The sequence below is a fragment of the Ictalurus furcatus genome, chromosome 29 (assembly GCF_023375685.1).
Source record: "Ictalurus furcatus strain D&B chromosome 29, Billie_1.0, whole genome shotgun sequence".
Taxonomy (NCBI): Eukaryota; Metazoa; Chordata; class Actinopteri; order Siluriformes; family Ictaluridae; genus Ictalurus; species Ictalurus furcatus.
This window is the reverse complement of record NC_071283.1, coordinates 3,001,930-3,029,577: the sequence shown is the minus strand read 5'-3', so window position 1 is coordinate 3,029,577 and position 27,648 is coordinate 3,001,930. Positions and strand designations below refer to the sequence as shown.

At 41.8% G+C, this 27,648-nt stretch overlaps 1 protein-coding gene across 1 annotated transcript in view; it reads left to right on the top strand.

The window, feature by feature from the left end:
* Nucleotides 1-23,999, top strand: part of ndst3 (N-deacetylase/N-sulfotransferase (heparan glucosaminyl) 3) — a 78,320-nt gene extending 54,321 nt beyond the window's left edge. Inside the window, exons 8-15 of the mRNA XM_053619110.1 lie at nt 9,178-9,360; nt 9,752-9,848; nt 11,908-12,031; nt 12,559-12,733; nt 15,176-15,346; nt 16,741-16,850; nt 18,999-19,101; nt 22,474-23,999. Of these exons, the coding sequence (XP_053475085.1) occupies nt 9,178-9,360; nt 9,752-9,848; nt 11,908-12,031; nt 12,559-12,733; nt 15,176-15,346; nt 16,741-16,850; nt 18,999-19,101; nt 22,474-22,593 (1,083 nt within the window). The 3' untranslated portion in view covers nt 22,594-23,999. The remainder of the gene's footprint in view (nt 1-9,177; nt 9,361-9,751; nt 9,849-11,907; nt 12,032-12,558; nt 12,734-15,175; nt 15,347-16,740; nt 16,851-18,998; nt 19,102-22,473) is intronic.
* Nucleotides 24,000-27,648: the final 3,649 nt, after the last annotated feature.

Genomic DNA, 27,648 nt, shown 5'->3' with positions numbered 1-27,648 from the left:
ATTAGTCAAGCGTAACAAACTGGAGAGAGAGAGAGAGAGAGCGAGAGAGAGAGAAAGAGAGAGAGAGAGAGAGTAGGGGTGGGAGAGGGGGGGAGAGAGAGAGAAAGAAAGAGTTGGAAAGACAGCAAGAGAGACAAAGAAGGTCAGATGATGATGGTGGTGGTGATGATTTTGGTGATGGTGGTGGTGATGATTATAATGATGACGGTGGTGGTGATGATGATGATGATGATGATGGTGGAGGTGTTGATAATTATGATGATGATGATGATGATAGAGGTGTTTATGATTATGATGGTGATGATAATGGTGGTGATGATGATGGTGGTGGTGTTGATGATTATGATGATGATGATGATGATAGAGGTGTTTATGATTATGATGGTGATGATAATGGTGGTGATGATGACGGTGGTGGTGGTGATGATTATGATGATGATGATGGTGGTGGTGTTGATGATTATGATGATGATGATGATGATAGAGGTGTTTATGATTATGATGGTGATGATAATGGTGGTGATGATGACGTTGGTGGTGATGATTATGATGATGATGATGATGGTGGTGGTGTTGATAATGATGACGGTGGTGATGATGATGATGATTATAATGATGACAGTGGTGATGATGATGATTATAATGATGATGGTGGTGGTGATGACTATGATGATGATGATGATGATGATGGTGGTGGTGTTGATGATTATGATGGTGATGATGACGGTGGTGGTGTTGATGATGATGATGATGGTGGTGGTGTTGATGGTTATGATGATGTTGGTGGTGGTGGTGGTGGTGGTGATGACTATGATGATGATGCTGATGCTGATGGAGGTGTTGATGATTATGATGATGATGGTGGTGGTGTTGATGATTATGATGATGACGAACGAAGAGCACCTGACCTTCAACGCTCTCCTTTCATCTCCTCTCCTCTTTTATGACTCGCTTTGTTTTGTCAATTGCAGTTCAATTTAATGTTCTTTTATGGCAGCTATAAATTGAAGTATCGATAAATTGTCAATCGTCCACGCAGTAAAAGACGGGACATTAATGCAGTAATGGAACATCGGTCTGTTGTTGAAACAGAAGTTGGTAAAGCCTTTAAAAGTGTTCGTAAAACTCTGGGTAGAGCCGCTCTGTTCTGTTCTGCACACCCTCTGGGCTGTAAGGCAAACTCAATTTATTGGTCATTCATTATTGAGGTCTTCCAAGTGTGTGTGTGTGTGAGCGAGAGAGATACAGAGAGAGAGAGAGAGAGAGAGAGAGAGAGATACAGTTGGCAGAGTAGTGTATTTTAAAAGAAGACACAATGATGTAAAGTACGAACATTTACATCTGCCGTTTTCTATATGCTGGTTATAGAAATTGCTAGAATATTCTTTCCTATAACATCATATAAGTCCCTGTGAATGAACAGTTTGTGATGCTGGACATGAAATCCATGCACTCGTGTTTGGTTTTTCATGTCTTAGACTTGTCTCTGCCCCTGTCCTGTTGGTTTCTTAGTCTAATGTGTGCACCTGTTCTGTGCTAGTGCCGAGATTGTTTTGTCTATGTACGAGACTAGTTTGTTGTTATTGTGCTTTTTTTTTTTTTAGCTTTATTTTCCAAGTTTTCTTTATCCTTGTATCATTGTTTATCTCTGTTTTGTCTATCTTTATCGTTGTTTACCTCTGCCTGCCTTCATCCTGACCACCGCTATGGATAGCGATTATAGGGACTTTAACAGGAAACATGGCGAGCACATCACACACACGACGCGGTCGCCAAACCTATTAACGAATTCAGATAGGCTGGAAGTGTCCACGTCCACGAACGTCCACTGACGAAGACGCAACCGACGTGATGCTGGCAAACGTAGTCCTATATTTATGGAGACTTTTGGGACACCGTGTTGTTGTTTAACAAACGAAAACGATGCGGTGAAGTTTTTAGCTAGGACGTGTTTAGGAAACACCCTGGGATGGGTTAGTACCCTGTCCAGGGTGTTGTCCCCTACCTTGTGCCTCAAGTCCCCTGAGATAGGTTTCCCGTGACCCTGTATAGGATAAGTGGTACAGAAAATGGATGGACGGTTATGTAATGTTTATGGAAGGAGTCTCCGGTGGCAGCACTTTATACCACTCACAGTGCTTTATAAATACCCCAGCGTCTGGGTTTTCCGGTTTCCCTCCGATTTTTTTTTTGTCTTCAAGATAGAGCGGGAAAAAAAACCACGCTGGTTAGGGAATGACTGTTTGAACTGCTATAACCTAAGTGCTCGTTTTTCTTGCGGACGTTCCATAACGTTATCCATCCCATCCATTTTCCATACCACCATAACACAAGGTCACGGGGGAGCCCGGATTCTGGAGGGAACTCGAGGGACTCCCTAGACGGGGTGCCAATCGCATTCGGAAATGCCGATCAGCCTACAGTGCGTGTCTTTGGACTGGGGGAGGAAACCGGAGTACCCGGAGGAAACCCCCAAGCACGGGGAGGGGAGAAACTCCACGCACACAGGGCGGAGATGGGATTCAAACCCCCGACCGTGCCCTCCGTAACGTTTCACCAACTATAAAAACGGTTAAAAATCGTGTCACGTACAGTACATTACCGAATTAAAACGTGTACGTGTTGGGAAGTCGCTCTTTTATTTGAGAATAACTATTTCATTCCAGAGGTATGGTGAAGCTCCTGTCATTTTCCGCTGATATCTCGGGATGAACGGAGAAATGAGAATGATATCCAGAGTGAAAGACAGAAAATCGAATCAGGGTGAGGGAACGACACGAGGGAAGGGCAATCAAAAAAGTACAGATGGCACTAATAGAAATTGGGAAGTGGTGGGAATTGGTGTCGGATGAGGATAAGGGGGCAGATTGAGAAACCGCATTAATCTGGTTTGAGTTTCTAGAGAAGAGGAATATAATGCTGGAGGACAAAATTTCCACCTGGACTCTGATGCTAAATGAAATGTTTGTGTGTGTGTGTGTGTGTGTGTGTTGAGTCTTATTAAGCCTGCTTAGCCAAATGGGAGCGCAAGAATGATACATGAGGAGGAGTGAAGAGGAAGAGAGGACACCGAGTGCCGGATGAAAAATGCTTTTCGAAGCCTGCGTTTATTTAGCGCGCTTGTTAATGAACTGCGCCGCCTCGCTGACGATCGAGAAGGTTCTCGAGTGAAGAGATTTGAACTTTTGAGTGTTTTTAATCTGAGACTTTTTTCGTGCACGCACGGGGGGAGGGGGGGGGGTTGGGGTTGGTGGAAAGGAAAGAAGAAGAAAAAAAAAAGCACTCAAAGGCCAAAAGAGACGACGAGTCGGTGCGCATCGCTCATTGTATTCGAGTGTGTGTATCAGAGTGTGACGCTCGATAACGCACCAGCGCTGAATGAACTCCTACTGAGTTTAATTGAATCTCTGTGGAAGCTAATTGAACGCTGATGTTTTTAGGGTGTGCGTGTGAGTGTGTGTGTGTGTGTGTGTGTGTGTGTGTGTGCTAGCTGGAGAAGAGTTTGTTGCATAGCTCAGGGATGCTTACGCAACCTCTGCAGCTAGGGAATTAATGTAATGCACAGGTGTATGTGTGTGTGTGTGTGTGTGTGTGTGTTATTTAGTTTGCGTAAACCAAACTCTCACGTAATGGGTGAACAGTCGAATCCGCACTAATGGAGGGTCTCTGATGTGTCTCTCTTACTCTTCCACTGTGTGTGTGTGTGTGTGTGTGTACACACTGGTTAAATTTTCATGCCAGGTGAGTGATTTAAAATTCCGCCAGGCCCTGAACCTGCTCCAGAAGGAACATCTGTTTGGCCCTTAGATGTGTGTGTGTGTGTGTGTGTGTGTGTAATAGCTGGTCCAAATTTAGCTGTAAAAACAGCGCCTTGTACTGGCGCTCTCTTGTGTATTTGAGCCAGACAGGATAGATGCATTTGGACCTAAGACTCTCTCACCCCCACCCCTCCCCCCTTCCCCTCTCTCTCTCTCTCTCTCTCTCTCTCTCTCTCTGTTTGACTCATTTTCTTTTTTTCCCCCTCTTGTTCAGATAAGCTCATTTGTTACCACTATCCAAAATCATACTACTTCAGGCTCTGTGTTTTGTGTGCATGTGTGTACGCGTGTGTGTGTACGCGTGTGTGTGTGCTTGATATCGATTGCTGGAAGCACTGTATAAATCATATCTCGATCAAACTCTTTATAGTGGAGATAAAAAAATCTTATTGGTCAAGAAAATGCTGTCTTAGAGTTTATGGCTACATTTGGCAGTTTACAGCTGATACTTTGTTCTAGCTGACATCTTTTTAATAACACTGGTGTGTGTGTGTGTGTGTGTGCGTGTGTGTGAAAATGCGTGTGGGCATGTCTAAGATGAACTCGACTTCTTTACTTATTGCATATAACGTGCGAGTTTCTTATCTATCTACTAAACATACCTCATCGTATCGGCCCGGCTCGTGGTTGCCTAGCAACAAATCAGTCAATCAATCCACCATTGTTTTGCCAGCCTCCATGGTAACTCTTTGAAACCTGTGTAATTCGAGAAAGGTTTGTTTCGCGGTAACAGAACGCAGTAGAGGACCGTAATAACTGAGAGTACGGCAAACACGTACGACTATCCGGGCGTTTCATTTCATAATAATGAGCGGCGTTTGATTTTTGACCGTTTATAGTTACGTTGCTGTCGCTGCTCGCGATATACAGCCGTGAACAGTCCGTCGTTCTTTCCCTCACCAGCCTCACTCTCCATTTCTCTTTCTTAACGTTAATAAGTTGGCATTTAAACCAAAGAAAAACGTACCTCTGATCGTCCGAAAAAAGTCCTGACACTGGAGACTCCTTCCAAAAATAAGCAAATAATATTATCTGTTTACAAAGCAAAGCGCGTGATGTTACCGTGAAACCGCAAACCGTAAAGAAATAAAAAAAAATTATTCCATCCTGAAGACTCTCGCATGGTGGAAAACGTACAAACACAGCGCTGACACTGGAGACTCCTTCCTTAAATGTTATATATAAACATCTTATACAGAAAACAATCATATATCAAATAACAACGTTTTTATCAGTTTATCATGTGACTTTATTTATTTTGCATCATGTGCGTCCAAAGTACAAGTTACTATAGAAACGATAACGTGCTCGAACGCACGAGTGCGTTAATATCACCTTGTGGCGTCGTAACACCTTCTGACCAATCAGATTTGAAAAGGAAGTAGAACTGAAAAATGAAGCGTATGTTGTGTAACGTTTGGCGAAGCTCTCCTCACATTTTCTCTCCCTCACAAGTCTCCGTGGAGGATCCCAGGAAAACAACGGATCAGAACTACTTACAGTACCTGTCAATCACGCCGCGTGTTAATGTAGACAGGTGTGGTTTGGGGGCGTGGCTTAGGAGGGGACTTTTTTTATTTTGTCTAAACCGCTGACTACATACATGACAACATACACACACAGTACAATAGAAGAGGTCAAGTGTGAGTGATTTGCGCAAGCTGAACATGCATAAAAATTTACTGCTGTGTGTGTGTGTGTGTGTGTGTGTTGTTTTGTAAAGAGCGTTGTTGTGTTTTTACTTTTGCAGTAAGAAAAGCGGGTTCTTGTACTGGCTGGTGGCTGCAAATTAAACTAGGCCACTTATTCCCTTTTGCCCTCTCTACATTCACAACCTACTAAAGCAGCCAAGCATAGAGAGCCTTCTCTTGTCTTCTCTTCTCCTCTCTTCTTCTCTCCTCTCCTCTCCTCTCCTCTCCTCTAATGCATTCTGAAAGCAAAGTTTAACATCCTGTAACATTATTGACCAGACTTTGTTAATGTCAGTGCAGACTCTAGGATAGCAGCCCCCTTGGTAACGGTATCGATCGTGATCATAAAAGCCCTGAGAGCGAGTGAACGTCCCCCTGCGGTCCGCATTGAAATTATAGCGAAGTCAGGCGCTGAGGGAGCACTTCCTTTTCGGTTTTACATCATACCACACTGTTCTAAGATGAGGGTTGCCGAGTGATTGAACGTTCTCTTGAGGGGCTTGCCGCTGCCCATAACTTGGCACTAAGACAATCTGAGCAAATGACCACATCCTCGCTGAGCATAAAAGGAACGAATCCTTGAAAATACCCCTACAGAACATGTGACCGTTATCAAAAGCCGTTAAATAGAGTCGATGCTGTGGCCACCGGAAAGTCCTGCTGCTAGCTTCAATTCACTAATCGCTTTAGAGAAGATTTTAATACGGAGGTCTGCGTTTGTGGCTTGTGAGCTAACAGGCATGTTAGCATGGCGTGAACGTTCATGGCATCCTAAATCCAAACTATAACCAGCCAAATTCTCCAAATGTGTCTTGTAGCACTGCCCTGAGTCAATCCCGATCTCGTCTATCTCTCCTCAAATGGGATCTCTACTATTTCAACCGCTAATATCCTCTTTAATAAACGTACACTATCTCTCCCTTATCTCAACACCAAATGTTCACAGTCCCAGTCTGTATCTCTCCCCAGATGAGATGAGGTGAGAACCTTTTAGCCATGCGCTCATCGTAGACATGTCTCTTCATATGTTCGTAGAAGTGTGTGATGTTTGAGACATTGCATCATGAGCTTAGCACCAGTACTCTTACACAGTGCCTGCTTTTAATGAACGTCAGGTTTCCTGGGACCAAAATATTCCCACCCACAGGAGACGCTTGGAGTTTTTTTTAGGCACCTGCTCGCCCACTTGACCCAGGCCTTCACTTCACTGATGGAGTGCACATCTTTTTGCTAACATCCACTGGCAAGCTCCTTGTTAGTAATTGTTTGTGCTATGTTGCCATATACAGCATACACAGAGATTTGTCACTCTGAATGGTCATCAGTGGTGGGGTTTTCCCTCGTAAAATTTGCTAAGATGTGATCAAATAGAATAGAAGTGGAAATTTCTAGAAGCTAAGAACACAAATATCCAATGATATGCCTATACAGAGTGCCTGTATCAACTATTCATTATAGTAATCGTTTTCCTCTTAATAACTAGAACCTGTGAGCAATTTCACATTTAAAGACAGCTATTTCTTGGTTGAGGGCACGTCACGGGTTCATTGGATAATTAAGGGTTCGTAGCATCCTAAAATGGTTCTGTTTGGAAGCCTTTCGGATAGGGAAACATTTAGTTTTCTACACAGAACCTTTATAGGTTTCCCCAGATAGACAACTGAAGAACCCTTCCTCAATTCTAGCTTACCCTCACCAAATGTAACCTAACCCTTGGACACTCCCCAACCATAATGTTGTCTTAAGCCCAAAGTATACTTCACTTTTTAACGCGTACGTTAGGAACAGTGTATAGTATGCCTGATGAAAATTTCATCATCAGCAGAGTACAGATTTTTCTAACAGGTCGCACATGCGCATTTAATTCTTTTGTACTATTTAGTTGTTCCACAAGGTGGCAACAGTGACCTAGGGTCGATGATGCTCAAGATAGTCGAAAATGTAGCCTAACTCTCATCAATTGTAGTCTAATACTCCTCAGATGTAGTCTAATACTCCTCAATCGTAGTTTAATACTCCACAAATGTAGTCTAACCCTTTTCAAATGTAGCCTAACCCTTGTCAAATGTAGCCTAACTCTTGTTAAATGTAGCTTAACCCTCCTCAAATGTAGTCTAATACTCCTCAAATATAGCCTAACCCTTGTCAAATGTAGCCTAACCCTTGTCAAATATAGCCTAACCCTTTTCAAATGTAATGTAACCCTTCTAAAATATAGCCTAACCCTTGTCAAATATAGCCCAACCCTTGTCAAATATAGCCTAACCCTTGTCAAATATAGCCTAACCCTTTTCAAATGTAGCCTAACCCTTTTCAAATGTAGCCTAACCCTCCTCAAATGTACTGTAACCCTTCTAAAATATAGCCTAACCCTTGTCAAATGTAGCCTAACCCTCCTCAAATGTAGTGTGACTCTTCTCAAATATAGCCTAACCCTTGTCAAATATAGCCTTAACCTTGTCAAATGTAGCCTAACCCTTGTCAAATGTAGCCTAGCCCTTGTCAAATGTAGCCTAACCCTCCTCAAATGTACTGTAACCCTTCTAAAATATAGCCTAACCCTTGTCAAATGTAGCCTAACCCTCCTCAATTGTAGTGTAACCCTTCTCAAATATAGCCTAACCCTTGTCAAATGTAGCCTAACCCTTGTCAAATGTAGCCTAACCCTCCTCAAATGTAGCCTAAGCCTCCTCAAATGTAGTGTAACCCTTCTCAAATGTAGCCTAACCCTTTCCAATTGCTGCCTAAACCTACCTAAATCTAGTCTATACCTTTTCAAATGTAGTATAACCCTTGGCAAATGTAGCCAAACTATTCCAAATATTGTCCAAATCTCCCCCAATGTAGGCTAACATTTGCCAAACATAGCATAATTCTCCTCAAATATGGTCAAACCCTCCCCAAAACTAGTCTAAACCTCACCAAACGTAGTCTATCCCTCCTCAAATATACTCTCACCAATCCAATCCTTAAACCCTTGAACTTAAACCCTTCCTTCACCAAATGTAACCTTGCCTTCCAAATGTATTCCAGACTCGATTCCACACAAATCTTGTCTATTCCTACCCCAGATGTACACTCTCTCCTCCCAAAATGCATGCTGTCTGCAACTATGTCAACTTTAAATGTTCTCTAATCCAAATGTACCTGGTCTCTACACCATTTTACCTCCATCACTCCCCACGTGTAGGGTAGCCTGTCCCTCCGCGAATGCAAGCTTTCTGTACTTTTTCAAATCCATGGCTTTGTCTGTACCGTGAAGCTGCTCCTTATTTCAAATTTGTCATATTCCTACCACATCTGTATTATATGCCAACTCCAAATTCGCCAGCACCATCCTCATTCCAGATGATCCCTTTCTCCTTCCTAATGCAGGTATGGAATTCCTACCACAAGACACTGTATTACTGCCATCTACAGGCAAAATCATTTTATTGTTTTATGACTCCCCATCCCCCACCCCCTCACACACACCCATCACCCCCACTATTTCCACACTACATACTCACATTTAAATACCCACACAACCAAACACCATAGAAATCTACATACAATTGGTTACAATACCTCGAGTATACTGTCTATTGACCTATTTTTGCGAAATATACCAAGTAGACTCTGTATAAGAATGGCAAATATGTGCTCACACTCTGCCTCCTGTTCTGCAGATCAGTATCTTCATGACTCATCTGTCTAACTATGGGAACGATCGATTGGGTCTGTACACTTTCGTGAACCTGGCCAACTTCCTGAAGTGCTGGACCAATCTGAGACTGCACACACTCCCGCCTCTGCAGCTCGCACACCACTACTTTACCCTATTCCCTGAGCAGAGAAACCCACTCTGGCAGGTCTGTGAACATGTGAGAGAGATGTGTTTGCATGGATGTGTGTGTGTGTGTGTGTGTGTGTGTGTGTGTGTGTGTGCAATAAATTGTTCGAGTAGTCCTCAGAAATATGGTCAGATACAACCAAAATATGAGGCCTATTTAGTTTCATTGTTGCAGTGATTCTTTTAAAAAATAGGTTGAGATTTAAGGTTAGAGTCATTTTGTTTCAGTACCATTGGGGTTGGTATACAATCTCCTAAATATAAAACTACATACGTGTATTAAGGGTTTATTTATTTATTTATTTAAGGGTGGTTATGTCTGATGGCACGTTTAGACTTACCTGATATCTCTAATAGACATATGGTGTGTATTGGTTGTATTGATTGATAATGTGTGTGTGTTTGTGCAGAACCCATGTGACGACAAGAGACACAAGGATATCTGGTCTAAAGAGAAGACCTGCGACAGGCTCCCCAAGTTTATGGTGGTTGGACCTCAGAAAACTGGTAATTATGGCATTGAAATGTTCTAGTCCTGGATTCTGTATGCTGTAGGAAGGTAAAATTCCACAGGGGGCTTTCTTCAGGGAAGCCATAATCATTTCTGGATATCATGGTGGCTTAGTGGTTAACACGTTTGCCTCGCACCTCCTTGGTTGGGGGTTTGAATCCCGCCTCCACCTTACGTGTTGTGTTCTCCTTGTGCTTCGGGGGTTTCCTCCGGGTCCTCCGGTTTCCTCCCCCACTCCAGAGACATGCATTGTACAGGCTGAGCGGCATTTCCAGATTGTCCGTAGTGTGTGAATGTGTATGTGACATCCAGGGTGTCCCCCGCCTTGTGCCCCGAGTCCCCTGGGATAGGCTCCAGGCTCTTCGTGTTGGATAACCCTGTGTTGGATAATCGGTAAACGGATGAAAAACATCGGGGAGAACATGCAAACTCCGCACACGCAGGGCCACGGTGGGAATCGAACCCCCGACCCTGGAGATGTGAGGCGAAAGCGCTGACACTGGAGACTCCTTCCAAAAAAAGGCTAAACAGAGCACACCAATAGAGCGCATATCAACAATTACACACGGTTATTTTTTTTGTTTTTTTTTTTTAATTGGTTTATATGGAGTGTCTTGTCAGTGTAAGTTCCGGACGCATTATAACGTCCTGTTGTTTGTCTTGCTGTTATAGACAATGAATTAATCGACCCGTTCTGATCAATCGGATTCAAGCCTTACAAGAACAGCGCTGTGGCTGAAAAACAGAAATGATATCTGCAATGTCAGAGGGAGGACAGTCGGATTTAGTCATGGATTTGCTGTCAATGGAGGGGAAAGAAATGGACATAATTAGATCCGTAATGATGGATCTGCACTACTGTCACGTTTACATTCCTACTGTACAGTGGTGCAGGTTTTCTTTTCTTTCTTATTTTTAAAGTGGCTGAGTTCTTATCAGGGGGATTTAAATGTATTTTTCCTATACTGGATGTTGTGTAGAAAAGATTAAACCCTATTACAGACTAACTAGCCTAATTTAACAGTGGGACTCAACCATCTATCTGAATGGGTTTTTTTTGTTTTTTTTTGTCCTCGCTAGGATTTCCTAATGCTCATGCTGCATTCTTTTCATTACCGTCTATTTGCGTAGGGCGCTTAAAGGCTGACGTCTTTTCGTTTCTTAAAAGCGACGCCACGTTAAAGCGCGGTAATATATATTTATTGTCCACACGCATTATGATCTACTCGGTTGCACACGCAATCCTCACAGTTCACGACTGTAACATTTGAAGCGTCTTTCTTTTCTTTCTTTTTTTTTTTTTCTAGGCTTCAAGGCTGTGTGTGTGTGTGTGTGTGTGTGTGTGTGTGTGTGTGAGAATGTGTGAGCTGTTGTTCACCTTGATCCCTCCTGTCACATCTCACCTTGTAGAGCACAGATGAAAGTGCAGCCAGAGACATTAGACGCAGTGAAGGAGAACAACCCAGACTCACTTGGGGGAGAGATTGAGAATCAGAGAAGGGGCGGAAAGATAGAAAGGGAGCAAAAGACAACAAGTTCGCTCGTTCGCGGTGTTGTGTTGGCTTGTGTTGTCTAGCTAAAGGAGTTTGATTGGTGTCAGGACACCGATGTAGTTAGACAGTTTGTGCTTTGAGCTCTCTCCACTTCCGTGCGAGCACAAACTTATGAAACACTCGCTCACCCACTCTCGTTCTGACACGCACAAACAGAAACTCACAGATACCACGCTCGCTCGCTCCCACACACACACACACACACACACACACACACACACACACACACATATTCATATCCTGTCTCTTTCACAGGCACATACATACATACGCGTCCATACTGACTTTCCCAGCACATTCAGACACGCACATTTACACCCACAGCTGAAAAATCCATGCTGCAAATAGAGTATTGATTTCAACCCATTCTCCGTTTCCTTCTCTCTCCGTCTTCTGGCTTTATCTGTCGACTCCACGTAGCGCACTTAAACATATTACACTATCATTATCCGCACGGGGCCTCATCTGTCCTTGTTACGCGTCTCGTTCCTCTCGTTCGCAGGCACCACGGCGCTCTATCTCTTCTTCCTAATGCATCCGTCCATCTCCAGCAGTTTCCCCAGCTCCAAGACCTTCGAGGAGGTGCAGTTCTTCAACACCAACAACTACCATAAAGGCATCGACTGGTAAAAAAAAAAAAACAACAACAACAACAAACAAACAGAAAAACCCTCTGTGTACATTCGTATGAGCAAAGCGCCAGATTACAAAAATGAATGAATTTTTTAAAAATATAATTAAAGGTGCAGTTTGTAAAAAAATTTTAATGTGTTTATGGACCTGTAATAATCATTTCAATTGAGAGTGGACTGTCATTCAAAGTATTTCCAAGCTAGCTAGTTTTTCATTTCAGGCTTCTGTTAAAAAATTTCTGGCCCTGAAATGATCTCCGAGATATTTCGCCCTGCCGCTTTTCCTGAAAATGCGACTCGTGAAACATACACGGTTTCGAAAGTGTCTGTTGTGGGTAAAGTAGGAGGCTTGTTAATGTCGTTACAATTGCAGTTCACCTCACAGGCACCAGAGGGCACTAAAAAAAAAAAAAAAAATCATGAACGGCTACTTTAATTTGCTGTTCCGGTACAGAGAATGAATATCAGTGACAGGACATGAAGGCAACTGTGAGTTTATTGTTAATGCGTTCTTCTCGAAGGTACATGGAGTTCTTTCCGGTTCCTTCAAACGTCAGTACGGACTTCCTATTTGAGAAAAGCGCTAGTTACTTCCCTTCGGAGGAGACGCCCAAACGAGCCGCCGCCCTGCTGCCCAAAGCCAAAATCCTCACCCTGCTCATCAACCCGTCTGACCGAGCCTACAGCTGGTACCAGGTACCCTTTCACCACAGCAACTTCAGAAATAAGATTAACTAATGTGAAATCTCCACGCACTTTATCTGTCAGAGTGTGTAGCGTGCAAGCAGAGGGCTTAGAGTGTGAGTGTGTGAGTGTGTGTGTGTGTGAGGGTTCGGTGCTGCAGTAGGTTAAAGAGAAGCTAGTTAAAGGGGGGATCAATGCAGCGAGGAGCGAAAGTCAATGCCACATTAGATTACCATCAGCACACTCTCTGCCTTTTAAACTCACTTATTGAGCTCATTCAGCAGGATGAGGTGTGTGTGTGTGTGTGTTTTCTTTCACATTTCCATCCTGATAATGCTAAAATTCCAAACTAAATGTATATTCCAACAGAAAAGTGAATTTCTTCTCTTGTATTAAACAGTGTGTCTGCCAAAGTACCAAAGTCTGTGGTACATAATAACTAGCAATTTGTGTTAGCTAGCTAGCTAAGCTAACATTTGCAAGAAAATCTAGCTAGCTAGTTGCTGTGATGACTAGCCACTGGCTGTTGCTACTATAAACTATTATATTAAATAGTAGGGTGTGTCTTTTAGGCTTTTATGACATGTATGAACTTAAACACACATCCTTCAAATGGTTCTGAGTAGGCACCTATGACTTAAAATGTTGTACTCAGATTTTTTTTCCGTTCCATGTTAGCCAGCTGGCATTACAATGACTTCAAAGTCCTGGTCAGAAAATCCCATCAGGTTAGTTTGTGTCTTAGCTAGCTGGTGTTAGCAGTAAAGATTTCCGAATCCTGTCAGAATGTTATAACATCTAGCTATTAGCTAAATGGGTCGTGTTAGCAGTGAAGATTACAAACCTAAGAATGTGACTTTTTTTTTTTTTTTTTTTAAATTCACAGAAATCCTGCCAGGTTAGATCATATTAGCTAGCTGGGTAGCATTAGGATTATTTAGGATTGTGATTTATGAACATTTATGAATGACTTAAAATCCTGTCAGGTTAGCTGTTGTTTTCAAGCTAGCTAGTGTTGGCAGTAAAAAAAAAAAAGACAAACATTTTTTAAAGCAATCCTGTCAGGTTAGCTGGGTTGGTTTTTGTTTGTTTGTTTGTTTGTTTGTTTTTGAGCTAGCTAGTGTTTGCAGTAAAAAAATAATAATATAAATTAATAATAATTACAAACATTTATGAAGTAATCCTGTGAAGTTAGCCAAGGTTTTTTTTTTTTTTTTTTTTTGAGCTAGCTAGTGTTAGCAATAAAAAATTCCCAACATTTATAAATGAATCCTGTTAGGTTAGCTGGGGTGTTTTCGAGCTAGCTAGTGTTTACAGTAAAAAAAAAAAAAAAAAAAAAAAAAAAAAAAAAAAAAAATTTTAAAATTACAAACATTTACGAAGTAATCCTGTCAAGTTAGCTGAATTTTTTGAGCTAGCTAGTGTTAGCAGTAAAAAATTACCACATTTATGAAGTAATCCTGTCAGGTTAGCTGAATTTTTTGAGCTAGCTAGTGTTAGCAGTAAAAAATTACCACATTTATGAAGTAATCCTGTCAGGTTAGCTGAATTTTTTGAGCTAGCTAGTGTTAGCAGTAAAAAATTACCACATTTTTGAAGTAATCCTGTCAGGTTAGCTGAATTTTTTGAACTAGCTAGTGTTAGCAGTAAAAAATGACCACATTTATGAAGTAATCCTGTCAGGTTAGCTGAATTTTTTGAGCTAGCTAGTGTTAGCAGTAAAAAATGACCACATTTATGAAGTAATCCTGTCAGGTTAGTTGTTTTGGTTTTTGCTGGGTTTTTTTTTTTTTTCGAGCTAGCTAGTGTTAGCAGTAAAAAATTACAAACATTTATGAAGTAATCCTGTGTGTGTGTCCAACGCCCTATTTCACCTCTTCTGGTTGTTGATTGGCCAAGTTTTCCACCTCAGCCAAGTGTGAAAGTCTTTTAGTGTTTTTTCCCCCAAATCCTGGCCTTTTCCATCCCAGTTTTTCTCATACGCACATTCGCATAAATCCAGCTGGATGAAAGTTGACGATAATGTCAGTGGACAATCAACAATCTTTATTAGTTGGTCTGAATGCGAGTTCGGTTCTCCTCCAGGCGTACGCGTGAGGGGGAGTGCGAAGAGAGAGAGACAGTGGGAACGAGGGGGATTTTAAGAGAGGATGGGAGAGATAGAATGCTTGAGTTAGGGAGGGAGAGAAAAAATCTCATCAGCATCATGCCTCAGGAGGTCCTAGCATGCGATGATTACCAGCAGCTAGAACATGGAAAAGAAAAAGAGCTTTCGATCCCATTTCCCCTCTTAATAAGTGTGTGTGTGTGTGTAGGCACCAAAGCCAGTTACCCAAAATGGATGCTAGGCCTTATAGCAAACTTTGTGGTTTTGTTGTATATAAGTTTTTCTGTTACGCTCATAACACACTCGCTTCCATTTTTCCTTTCCCTCAATCTTTGTTGCCATGGCAGCACCAGAGGGCCCATGAGGACCGTGCGGCGCTCCGTTACAGCTTCTACGAGGTGATTTCAGCTAATCAGCACGCTCCATCGGATTTACGATCCCTGCAGAACCGCTGCCTCGTCCCCGGTCTCTACGCCACACACCTGGAGAGATGGCTCACCTACTACCCACCTGTCCAGGTACACACACATATACACGCACATACACAACGTTACACACACACACACATGTGGAAATACAGTCCCCTCCGAAACTACCTCAACGGCAAGGCCAATTCATTCTACATATAAATCCTGGTATTTATATGTAGATGTGTTAAACAACATAGAACACAGCACATTTTGTATCAGAACCCCCAATTTGTAGGTGAGCAAAAATATTGGAACATGTGACTGACAGGTGTTTCTTGTTACCCAGGTGTGTCCTGATTGAATTGGTTGTTTAAACAGTAACTAGCTCGGAACATCTCTTCGTTTTAGCCTTCAGTTTCACCTGTGTAGACTGTGTTTGTTGTTAAAAAGGATAAACCAACATGAAGATCAGAGAGATGTCTATGGGAGATGAGACTGAAACAAACAACAACTGAAAGAGGCTGCGGTAAAAGCCTGGAAAAGCATCACAGAAGAAGAAAGCAACAATTTGGTGATGTCAGTGAGTCACACACTTGATGCAGATATTGCAAGCAAGGGATACGCAACCATATAATACGTGTTATTGGCGTTAATTTACTTCAAGACTTATCTGTTTCTATACTTTTGCTCACCTAAAAATTGGGTCGTCTCATATCCATCTTTTGATCTCAAACCCAAATGTCTTTGGTGTACAGCACAAATACAATGACCTGGCCATGCCATTACGATAGTTTCAGACGGGACTGTGTATGCAAACCTGGCTTGCCGAGGACGTCGTCCGTTTACGCGGCCACTTTTCACACTGTGAAATGTCAACGTGTTGCGAAAAAAATGCATTCCGAATGAAAATTCCCAAGTGTGTTGCATGTCCTGGAACTGTTCTCAGTGTAAGTGCTGCGGCGAGACATTTCGCGCGTAAATACGAATGCCGAAGTTTTATTTCACTGCAAGAGTCACTGACTAAAAGTTAGTTTCCAAGTAACTCACTCGAAAGACTATCAGCTTAAGATAACTAGCCAATTTCCTCTGCGGCGTTAGATTCTTAGGTACGGCTATATTCCTGTTTGAAATGGTGTACAAAATATAAACCACAGCTCCCTCTGGTGGCTCCACCCCTTCATTAGTTTTAGTTGTTTTCCCAGTGTGTACACAACAATCCGTTTTTTTGTTTTGTTTTGTTTTTTTTTAATCAAGAAAAATGTTCTTTCTGTGTCCGTGTGGGTTTCCTCGGGGTTCTTGGGTTTCCTCCCACCTCTCACACCTGGGATAGACCACGGAACCACGGTGACCCTGACCAGGATATACCGCTCCCTGAGGATGAATAAATGAAAAATAAATGGAAGTCTACTGGAGACACTTCTATGAAACACAGACACATGTGAACATAAATTTGCTTAGAGCCTGTAGTTAATTTGTGTGTGTGTGTGTGTGTGTGTGTGTAGCTGATGATAATAGACGGGCAGCAGCTGAGGAATGATCCAGCAACCGTGATGGACGAGGTGCAGAAGTTTCTGGGCGTCTCTCCGTACTTTAACTACTCACAGGCACTCACGTGAGTTTAAACAGCACACACACACACACACACACGCACGCGTGCACAATAATGAGCTATTCAATGTTTTATGGGTGACATAATCATAGATTTGTCACTAACACTGGTTTGTAGTCGCATCGGTTCCTCTGTCAGTTCGATTACTCAGACCTCTCACCTGATAACAGCGAACGAGATCAATGCCGATCCGAGGAACACGGCTATGAGCCATTAGAGTTGGACCCGAACAGAGAATTTAGCTTTCATCAGGAGCCTGTAATTAAATACAACGCCCTCCCCCCACTCTCTCGCTCTTTCTCTCTTTCTTTGTCTCTCTTTTCATACTGTTTAATTAAGAGGCGTTTGGCAGCTCTGTTCTCTAGTGGCTCTCCAGGCTTCTAGAGCCAATACAGGAAAACACATTTATAGGACAATAAACATCTTGCCAAAAAAAAAAAAAAAAAAACGATTCAGAATTTACAACTCACTCTTACACACACTGATAGTTTAGCTAAGAGACAGCGCACACACACACACACACACACACACACACACACAGACTCGTACCAGAATTTTTGGCAAGAGAAATCTGTAACTATGCTTTTTTAATTTCTTTTTCTTCTTCTTTTTGTTTCTTTCTTTTGGCCAATGTTCAAGTCGCGTGACGAGTAGTACTAATGAAACCAATAGTACATGCATACACACTTGGGGTGGGGTAGGGGGTGGGGACACGTACGTACTCGCGTTGTAAAACGTCATCGCTGGTATTTACAGTATGAACAGCAGGCAGGACCGATATCTTTCCGATATTCCTGGGGCGGGATATCGGGGTTCAATCATTAAACACTTCAGAGTCAAACAAACCGCATGCAGGACGTCAAATGAAGTAAAAAAATATCGCCGACGTAAGTACTCGTTTCAGAGCTACAGCTACGATCACAAGACGAACTCTCGAAGCTGAGAGTCTTCAGAAAATATGACGTCATTTCCACTAAGGGAAATCATACTGAGCACCGCTGCTCCCTGGTTTGTGAGGGTGCATTGTGGGATTTTTTCTATTTTTTTTTAGGGAGCAGTGCACTGGAAGGATTCTCTTAAAATGGCGCCTCCCTGAGCAGTGCCCTGACTACTGAACCAGGGAGCCGATCGAGACGCACCCTTTATCTTTGAGCGTTTGTTTGTTTGTTTGTTTGTTTGTTTGTCGGTAATGCAGCCAGTATACGCTGATTAACTAAAGGACTTCTGAATGAATAAATGTCGTAATTGTGAACAACCATGTAACTGCTTTTAAAGTTAATTGCATTCAAATTTGTTGGAGCAGCTACTGGAACTGAGAGGACTGAACGGTTTGGGTGTGTGCGAAGGAGAACCTCAGTGTGCGGATCTCGCATTTAGAGCCTGTAGGGCATTTAAGGAAAGGAGAAAGAACGGAGGGGGAAAAAAACGTCAGTGTGTGTACGTGTGTGAGGGAAATGTGTGTTGGCAGGATCGATCGCGCTCTGGGGTGTTTGTACTGTACTTTAGTTCAAGCGTTCACATGTAATCTCTGTTTACATCTCAGGCAGCAGACTAATTAACACCCCGGCCCACGCGTCCCATCACACCCCCGCACCCCCCACGCAGTGTTTATCAAACCCATCCGTGTCGCCTCTGACACCCAGACAAGGTTACACCTGACATCTGTCAGCCTCAGTGTGTGTGTGTGTGTGTGTGTGTGTGTGTGTGTGTGTGTGTGTGTGCATGTGTGCGTGTGTGCGTGCGTGCGCGCATGTGTGTGTGTGTGTGCGTGCACGAGTGTGTGTGTGTGTGTTCAGGTTATCTATATGAAGTGGATGTACTTCTCGAAATAAGATGATGTGATTGAGTTCTCATCCCTCATCTCTCTCTCTCTCGCTCTCTCTCTCTCGCTCTCTCTCTCTGTCTCTCTCTCTCTCGCTCTCTCTCTCTCGCTCTCTCTCTCGCTCTCTCTCTCTCGCTCTCTCTCTCGCTCTCTCTCTCTCGCTCTCTCTCTCTGTCTCTCTCTCGCTCTCTCTCGCTCGCTCTCTCGCTCTCGCTCTCTCTCTCTGTCTCTCTCTCTCTCGCTCTCTCTCGCTCGCTTTCTCGCTCTCTCTCTCTCTCTCTCTGTCTCTCTCTCTCTCTCTCTCTCTCTCTCTATTTCTGTCTCCACAGATTCGATCCTCAGAAGGGATTTTGGTGTCAGCTGCTGGATGGAGGCAGAACCAAGTGTTTGGGCAAAAGCAAAGGTCGCAAATATCCTCCTATGGATGCCGAGGTGAAAAATAAAATACCGTAGCTAAGAAGCGCTTTTTATTTTATTTTTATTTATTTATTTATTGTTTTTACACCCGTGAGTCTGTTTGCCGTGTCCGAATCGGCGCCGGACTGATGACCTTCTCCGATTCGTTTGGGTTTTAAATAAATAAATAAATGAATAAATAACGTGGTTGAGGGATGTGACGGGATGAAAACCTGCACGCGTACAACTCTTTCGTTCGTCGTTCGGAAATACCGTGAGAGGAAAACCTCACGATGGCATCGCTCATGCATCGCGTCCAGCGTTTATTTTCTCGGAAATGTTCGTCAGTACGAATTCATATCCGGAACACACGGCGTTTCCACAGCATCGCCGCTCTGCCTCGTTGGTCTTACTGTATAAAGCATGTTTATGGAGAATGACTTGACGCTTTGTCGGTGCGTTCTTACTAACTCACTAAATGTCAAAGTGTCTAAATTGCCAGAGGGGAAAAAAAAGGCAGAATCGTGAGACGTAAACTCGGAATTGCGAGAAATAAAGTCAAATTTGTGCGATATATATATATAGATATATATATAAAACTCACAATTGTAAAATAAAATACAGAATTACGAGACTCAACAAACTCAAAAACGTCAGAATTGTGAGATATACAGTCGCAGTTACCGTTTTAATTGTTTTTTTTTTTCTCCGTGGCAGAAAAGCAAATAAAAAGGTTAGATTTCGCATCACGTGTCAAGATTAGGTCTCCGTCGGTTAAGCAAGCGGAGCTTGAACGCCGTGAACCACTACGATGGTTCAACTAGAGTTAGCGTTAGGATCGTCATGACACCACTTCCAAGCTCACTATATAACACAGTACACGAACAGGCCTCGTGATAACTTATGAGAATGGTCACGAGTGCAGCCGCTGCCTTTTCCTTCTTCTTCAGAAGCTCTTATGAGCGCTAAGCTGCGGTGTTAGCAGGGTGTTAGCAAGGTGTGGAGAGAAGGTGTGACAGAGTGTCGAGAAAATGACTGACAGGATGGCTATATAAACACAAACATGTCCTCTGGACCGTGAAGCGGTTCTCTTCCGAAGAGGTTTTCTCAGCCGTGTAAGACTTTTCTCCTGAGGTCATGGCTTAAAACCGTTGTTTCGATCACGCTCTATATATTTCCCAGCGTATTCGTATTATTAGCAAATTGACTATCCTTTAAAACCTATCGAATTCACTTTAAAAAAAAATAAAACACACCGGTGTCTACATGTATATACATCGATACTGCCTTTGCTCCCAGTTCTGTTCATAACGAAGTCTGATTCTTCACTGCGACTCATTTCGAAACGTCTCACTACATTAGCATTTTAGCGATGATATTGACGATACTGTCGGTGTATCATAAATCCCCTTATATGATTCGAACATGACGTTACGTTAGGGTAAATGTTAGGGTAAAAGGGTAAATGCGGTTATACGATGAATAAATAAAAAAATCGATTTGCCGGTTTTATTTCCATATAAAAGTGGACATAAAGTCTTTAGTAAGTAAGGACTGTGCGTTCACGGTTTCACGAGCGCATTATATCACACCGCACAAGTGAGCTTTCATATGAAACTGTGTGAAATGAGCCCGATCCGTCGCGCTCGCTGCCCGTAAAAGCAGGATATAATGTATATATAATTGAACTATAAACAAGGACGGATATTCGACCTGGCAGTAGAACATTTTTCCCGGCGCAGTGTTATAATAATAATCGATTGAATCGATGGACGAATCGGAAAGAAAAGGATCAATTATATGTAGGTTATTTAAATGAAGTCGTTCATTCGGACCCCCGGTGAGGATCGACTACCCTCGTGGTTTGGTTTGAATCCGGATCATCCGCTGACCGTACGCCGTCCCCCGTATTCTGTTTCATGAAGTAAAGGAGTGAAATCGCAACAATGGCAACCATCGGAATTGAGAACAACAACAACAAAAAAAAGCTAACATAAAAGTATTTCAGAAATATACAGATAAATAGATATAAATAAAAATCAATCAAAAAGATTTCAGGTGCTGCATCAAGTGAACGTCTAAACTGTGAAGGGAAAAAAAAAACTCGTGTTGACTCGTGATTCCGGGGGAAAGAAAGTCTGAATCGTGAGACGTAAAATCGCAATTCTGATGTATAAAGTTGCGATTACCTTTATTTAAAATAAAATAATAATAACAAAAAGTTTCTCTGTGGCAAAAACAGGCTTCCATTCTAACCTAATGCACCTTTAACATCCGTTCCGATATATGATGGAGGAGTCGCTGCAGCGCCCCCTGGTGACCTGATGATGAAAATGCGTAGTATGGGAATGAAGAAATGGAAAAGAGAAAGGAAATAAAAGCATTGCTTCTGTACATCTGTATATCTGTACATCACCCAGCTTTCAGAATCATTCTTGTTTGTAGAGCGTACATTTTAATAAGTACAGCGGGTTAAGAAAAAAAGGAGATATATATATATATATATATATATATATATATATATATATATATATATATATATATATATATATATATATATATAGGTGTGTTGTTGTTCCACAGCCAGCAGTGTGGTGTTTTGCATGCAGAGAATCCACACAGGAAATTACACAAAGGAGTTACATAAAACCCCGATGTTACATAAAATAAAAAAAAAAAATCGATTTCAGTGATCCTGGTGAAACATATTTATATGCACCGTGCAACTAACACACGTAATCCTACACAGCCCAAAGTTACAGCATGTTCTCGTGCCCCTGTGAGTATACAGTATACCGTGTGTGTGTGTGTGTGTGTGTGTGTGCGTGTGAGGACACAGCAGCGGTGATATAAGGCCCATCTGTCTGTTCGTCTCTGCCATTTTTCTTCATTTCGCACTCATCCCTCTCTCATTTTTCTCTGTCCCTCCAGTTCTCTCGCTCTCATTTGTTACCGGATGCAGATCTCCACATGACAATCAGCAGCAAGCAGTCTCTCTCTCTCTCTCTCTCTCTCACACACACACACACGAACACACACACACTGCAGTTTCATAAGCACATGATAATGCTGTTCACAACAAGATGTTAAACAGCATCAGGGTTTAGCAGCTGTTGCTTGTAACATTAAGGATGAAATGTTCAAATTCAGAATAATGGGTCAAAGCCAGACGGAATTTTGAATATAGACGGAATTATGCAAATATAGAGAATTTTTTTTTTTTTTTTCAAATTGTACATTATATTATGCATGATCTGAAGCCCTTGACCTGCATCTGCGTGATTACATGCGCTGCACTGATGCCAGATGATTGCCTGATTGGATAACTGCATGAACATGGCTGATTAATGAGACTCGTTAATTTCTCTCTCTCTCTCTCTCTCTCTCTCTCTCTGTCTCTCTATCCAGTCTCGTCTCTTCCTCTCTCGCTTCTACCGGGATCATAACATCGAGCTGTCGAAGCTCCTCCACAGACTCGGTCAGCCTCTCCCAGCGTGGCTCCGCGAGGAACTACAAAAGGTCAGGTAGCATTTATTCCACTGACCCTGCCGCTCCTCGGGTCAAAGGTCAAGGGAGGGTCGCGACTACAACCTGGAGACACTGCGCCTGGTGGAAAAGAGGCCAGAGTTGGACAGTGAGTCGTGCTGCTGCTGCACCTGAAGTGCTGGACTGTGGGGTGTGATACTGCGACGGCAATATGAGAAACTCGGAACGGGAGCATCAGTATGAGAGAGAGAGAGAGCGAGAGAGAGAGAGAGAGAGAGAGAGAGGCTTGGATGTCAAAGACGTCAGACCAAGAACTGGTTTTATTCCATCATTCCAGTTCCAAAGCGTATAGTGTAAGCAGGGAATTCTACCACGTTTCATTTTTCTCTCACATTATATCAATGAATTGGTCTCTTTAAAAAATAATAATAATAATAATAAACAACAATTGTGTATTCTTATTTAATGAGAATCAATGAGTGAGTTTTGGGAAGCTGCTGAAATAACCCGAGTTCTCAGTGATGGTGTGTGTGTGTGCTGTGAGAACGTCTCTGTTACAGCTCCATGCTCTGGTCATCCTCTTCTTCATCACACGCGAACGTGTAAAGCAGATCGAACGAGACCCGTTTCTTTTTCTCGGACATGACCGCTGCTCGTATTCTCTTTTCTCGATCGAACATGAACTCTTTAGCATCGAAAGACGTATTTACACTGGACGCGGGTCTGGAGGTTAAGCTGCTGGGTCACGGAGTGTCCGAGTTCGAGCGTTAATCAGTGAAGGTAAACGGACTCGGGACGAAGCGACGGAAATAAACGGATTTATTCTGAATTAACACGGAATGGATGAGCTCACTGGTGATGCAATGCTGAGAGTAGTGTGTGTGTGTGTGTGTGTGTGTGTGTGTGTGTGCAGGCCAGAGTTTCCTGCTCTTTATTTTTCTTTTTGCCTCATTTGAGCAGCACTGCTCTGGAAATCTGTACAGAATATATTATAAATATGTATTAAACACTGGAAATATGTTTTAATAACATCGTCATTTTCTCTGGATTTTTTTTTTCTGTGTGTGTGTAAGGTGTTGGGTTCTATTGGTGGCATGTTTATGTCTAGTGGAAACCAGTACAAACCTTCAAATCCTAATAGAATACGGCCGAAAACACACTACATTTGTTAACGGTTTTAATGGTATTTCTAGTGGAAACCATTAGAAATTCCGTAACGGTTTCTATTGTTTTGTTATTTTTTCCAGCAGGGACGCCACCCTGGTTGTACGCTCTAATATGCTTCTACTGATTAAACCCTCCTTGTAACATAGACAGCTTTTAGACAGCTATAAACAGATTATAAAGTGGATCTCTCACTTAAAGCACTCATAAGTGACATTTTTAGGAACCGTTTAGCGCTTCTTTAATTTGTATATTTTTTTTAATGTATATTTAAAGCTGCTTTAGAACGGCGTAATACTTAAAATAACACATCACAGAAACGGTTCTTTATCGTTTCGTTTCTTCATGGATCTTTAACAGGAAGTGGAATATAAGTCCACATTAATATGTGTATACTTTTGATGGATTTACTATGAATATACCGTCATACTACTTATGAAAATTGGAGAATGGACATGTCTCTTGTTGGGTTTGTCATTAAAAAAAGAAAAGAAAAAAAAAGAGGGTGTCTAAACTTTTGCACGCCATGCTAGGCGTGAACAGATGAGTTGTAATGGATGTGTCTGTCCATGTGGTGTCGCTGCAGTCACGTTGCTGAGCAAGGGTTTTCAGCACATTCACAACAGAGGTGTTTGAGTAGTAGATGGGAAACGTACATTAATAATAATAATAATAATAATAATAATAATAATAATAATAATAATAATAATAATAGAATATTACACGGTTAACATAGTGTTAAATTAGGGATAAAGGGATGAACCTCTACTGTTTTATATCAGCGCTCAAAATGTGATAGGAAATTTCCCTCAGTTGATAGTTTAATATAAAATAAAATATATTATTTACAACTTTTAATCTGACGATTTATTTTATTTTAACAGCTCCCTGTTAGCAGAGTTACAACGCACACGGAGGAAAAAGCTAAAAAAAAAAAAAAAAAAATTCCTGTAAAGGTAGAAGGAGAAATTTAATACCCAAAAGGCCGAAAATCTGGAACGCTCGACTCAAAAACATGTTTCTTTCCTTTCTCAGTTCATTCCTCACACGCTCTCTCCGTATTCCTTCTCCCCCCCCCCCCCTCCCCTTCTTCATTCTTTCTCAAAGCCCGGAGAAAACTCGTCCCCTTTCGCAAGTGGGTGCCGACGCCTTGAACAACCTCGGCGAAACAAAGAGCCTGTGCTACCCTGAATGCTAATTCACATCTACTTGGTGTTCTGACAGGAATGGCAGCCATTTTAGAAATGCTAAAAGACGTACAGCTTAGAGCGTCACGTTCCTACGGTATCCGTGGCCGAGGAACACGAGCGAAAACGCCGACGCTCTACGAGTAGCGAGTTGGTTTATAAATACGAGATATGATAAATGTGTAACGACGTAAAATAAAGCTGGGAGTAAAATGAATCTGGTTATGTTGTCTAGCTAGCCAGCAGTGTTCTCTGAGTGAGTGTGTAGAGATGCTAATAAGCCAACTAGCGAGAACGGTAGCTGCTAATGAGGCTACGGTAGCTCGGGTCCTTATGACATTCTCTCGTTCTTTTCTCTTTTTTTGTGTGTGTACAGAAGTCTATGTTTACGTGTACACTCGACCAGCATGTTCTTTCAGGTTTTCCGGAAATATGTGCCAAATTGTGTTCCTCATACAACGGCTAAGTCAGACAACTGCTGCTAAATTCTGCTCTCTATTAAAAATATATACAGTAAATATAGCAAGTGCTGCGCTCAGGCGGTAAATTCATTCTAGTACAATTAACACGGACATATTATTAACAAAGTGTAAAGTTTACTTCTATTTTTTGTTTGTTTGTTTGTTTGTTTGTTTGTTTGTTTGTTTGAAGCAACCATTATTGCCTTTAAACTTAAAGGGTCATTTCACACATCCCGATCCTGATTGTTCCTTAATCTCCTTAGTAACAGGTTTAAAAATGATCAAAATGTCTTTGAAAGACACACACACACACACACACACACACACACACACACACACACACACACAATGAGTCCTGTGTTTGTGGTGGAAACAGGAAGAAGTTGTAGGACAGACTGAGCTAACAAACAGGTCACATTAGACACACACACACGCACGCACGCACGCACACACTCACGTACACTCACACTCACACACACACACACACACACAAGCATTTTCCAAAGATTTGCCATAATTCTGTCTGAATTGTCAAAATTGTTTTACACACCCCCACCCACTCCCACACACACAAACATTTTATTACAACTTGCCATAATTCTGTCACAATTGTTACACACACACACACACACACACACACACACACACACAAGCATTTTGAAAAGACAACTTGCCATAACGCTGTCCCAATTGTCAAAATTATTTTACACACTGCCCCTCCCACACACACAAGCATTTTATAATGACAACTTGCCACAATTCTGTCACAATTGTTACACACACACACACACACACACACACACACACACACACACACACACACACACACACACACTGCCCTAGAGTGAGGTTCAGCTGGGTTTGCCTGGCAGTGTATGCTGAATTTGGTGAATTTCTCATTCCTCAGAGAACCCATTGACCCAGTTTGAAACCTGGAAACTGGAGACTCCTTCCATAAACGTGCCCTTACGGAAAACTTCAGTTTTAAATGGTTATTATTAAATCTCAGATTATGTAGACCGTTCTCCATGATAAAATTGTTATGGAAATGCATGTTTGTACGAGTGCAAACATGCTCTCGCGTTTGCGATAAAAAAAAAAAAAGTTTGTGAACCCTTTAGAATTTTCAATATATCTACATAAATATCTAAATATCTACCTAAAACATCATCAGATTTTCACACAAGTCGTAACAGTATACAAAGAGAACCCGATTAAATAAATGAGACAATAATATTATACTTGGTCATTTATTTATTGAGGAAAATGATCCAAAAGTGGGTCATGCGGCAAGACAACGATCCTCAACACACGAGTCGTTCTCATGTTAAAGAACGGTTAAAGAAGAGTAAAGTGAACGTTCTGGAACGGCCGAGTCAACGTCCTGACCTTAATCCAATAGAGATGTTGTGGAAGGACCTGAAGCGAGCAGGTCATGTGAGGAAACACAGCAACATCCCAGAGTTGAATCTGTTCTGTACTGAGGAACGGGATAAATCTCCTCCAAGACGATGTGCAGGACTGATCGACAGATACTGCAAACGTTTAGTTACAGTTATTGCTGCACAAGACGGTCACACCAGATACTGAAAACAAACGTTCACATACTTTTCTACACCGCTCACAGAGATCTAACATTGGATCATTTCCCTCAATAAATAAATGACCGACTATAACATTAATTTCTCATTTGTTTAATCGGGTTCTCTTTATCTATGTTTAGAACTTGTGTGAAAACCTGATGATGTTTTAGGTCATATTTCTGCACCACCACTTTAAGCTAGCAAAGTTAGAGTCAGTTTAACTCAACCTTGGAAGATTCACACCTTCGCCTGGAACTCCAACTATAGAAGTTTAAAGAATTTACAATATATCATAAAGCAACACATGATTCATTGAGATTCTTTTAGCCTTTATTGACTTTTGTATCGTAAAAAAAAAAAAAAAATGACAACAAAAAAAGCTCAGGAAATGAAGTTAAGTAAAACTACGAAGTTGCGATAAGTCTGACTTTTAACCTCATCTTGATCGTTTTTGAACTTTTCATAGCTACGTGCAAATTCTTACAAAATTGTTAGACAGTTAGACCATACGGGCAAGAGTACGAGTTTTTCTGTAAATATGATCTCATTTGTTTGTAAGGATTGTTACTTTGTATTTCGCTACACCACTGCGACGTAACGCTTCCAGAACATTCTTAACAGCACCAATGCACCAATACACTGTTACAGTGAACTTAATAAAGCAACAGCACAGAGAACGAACTCGATGTATGGAATAGAAAA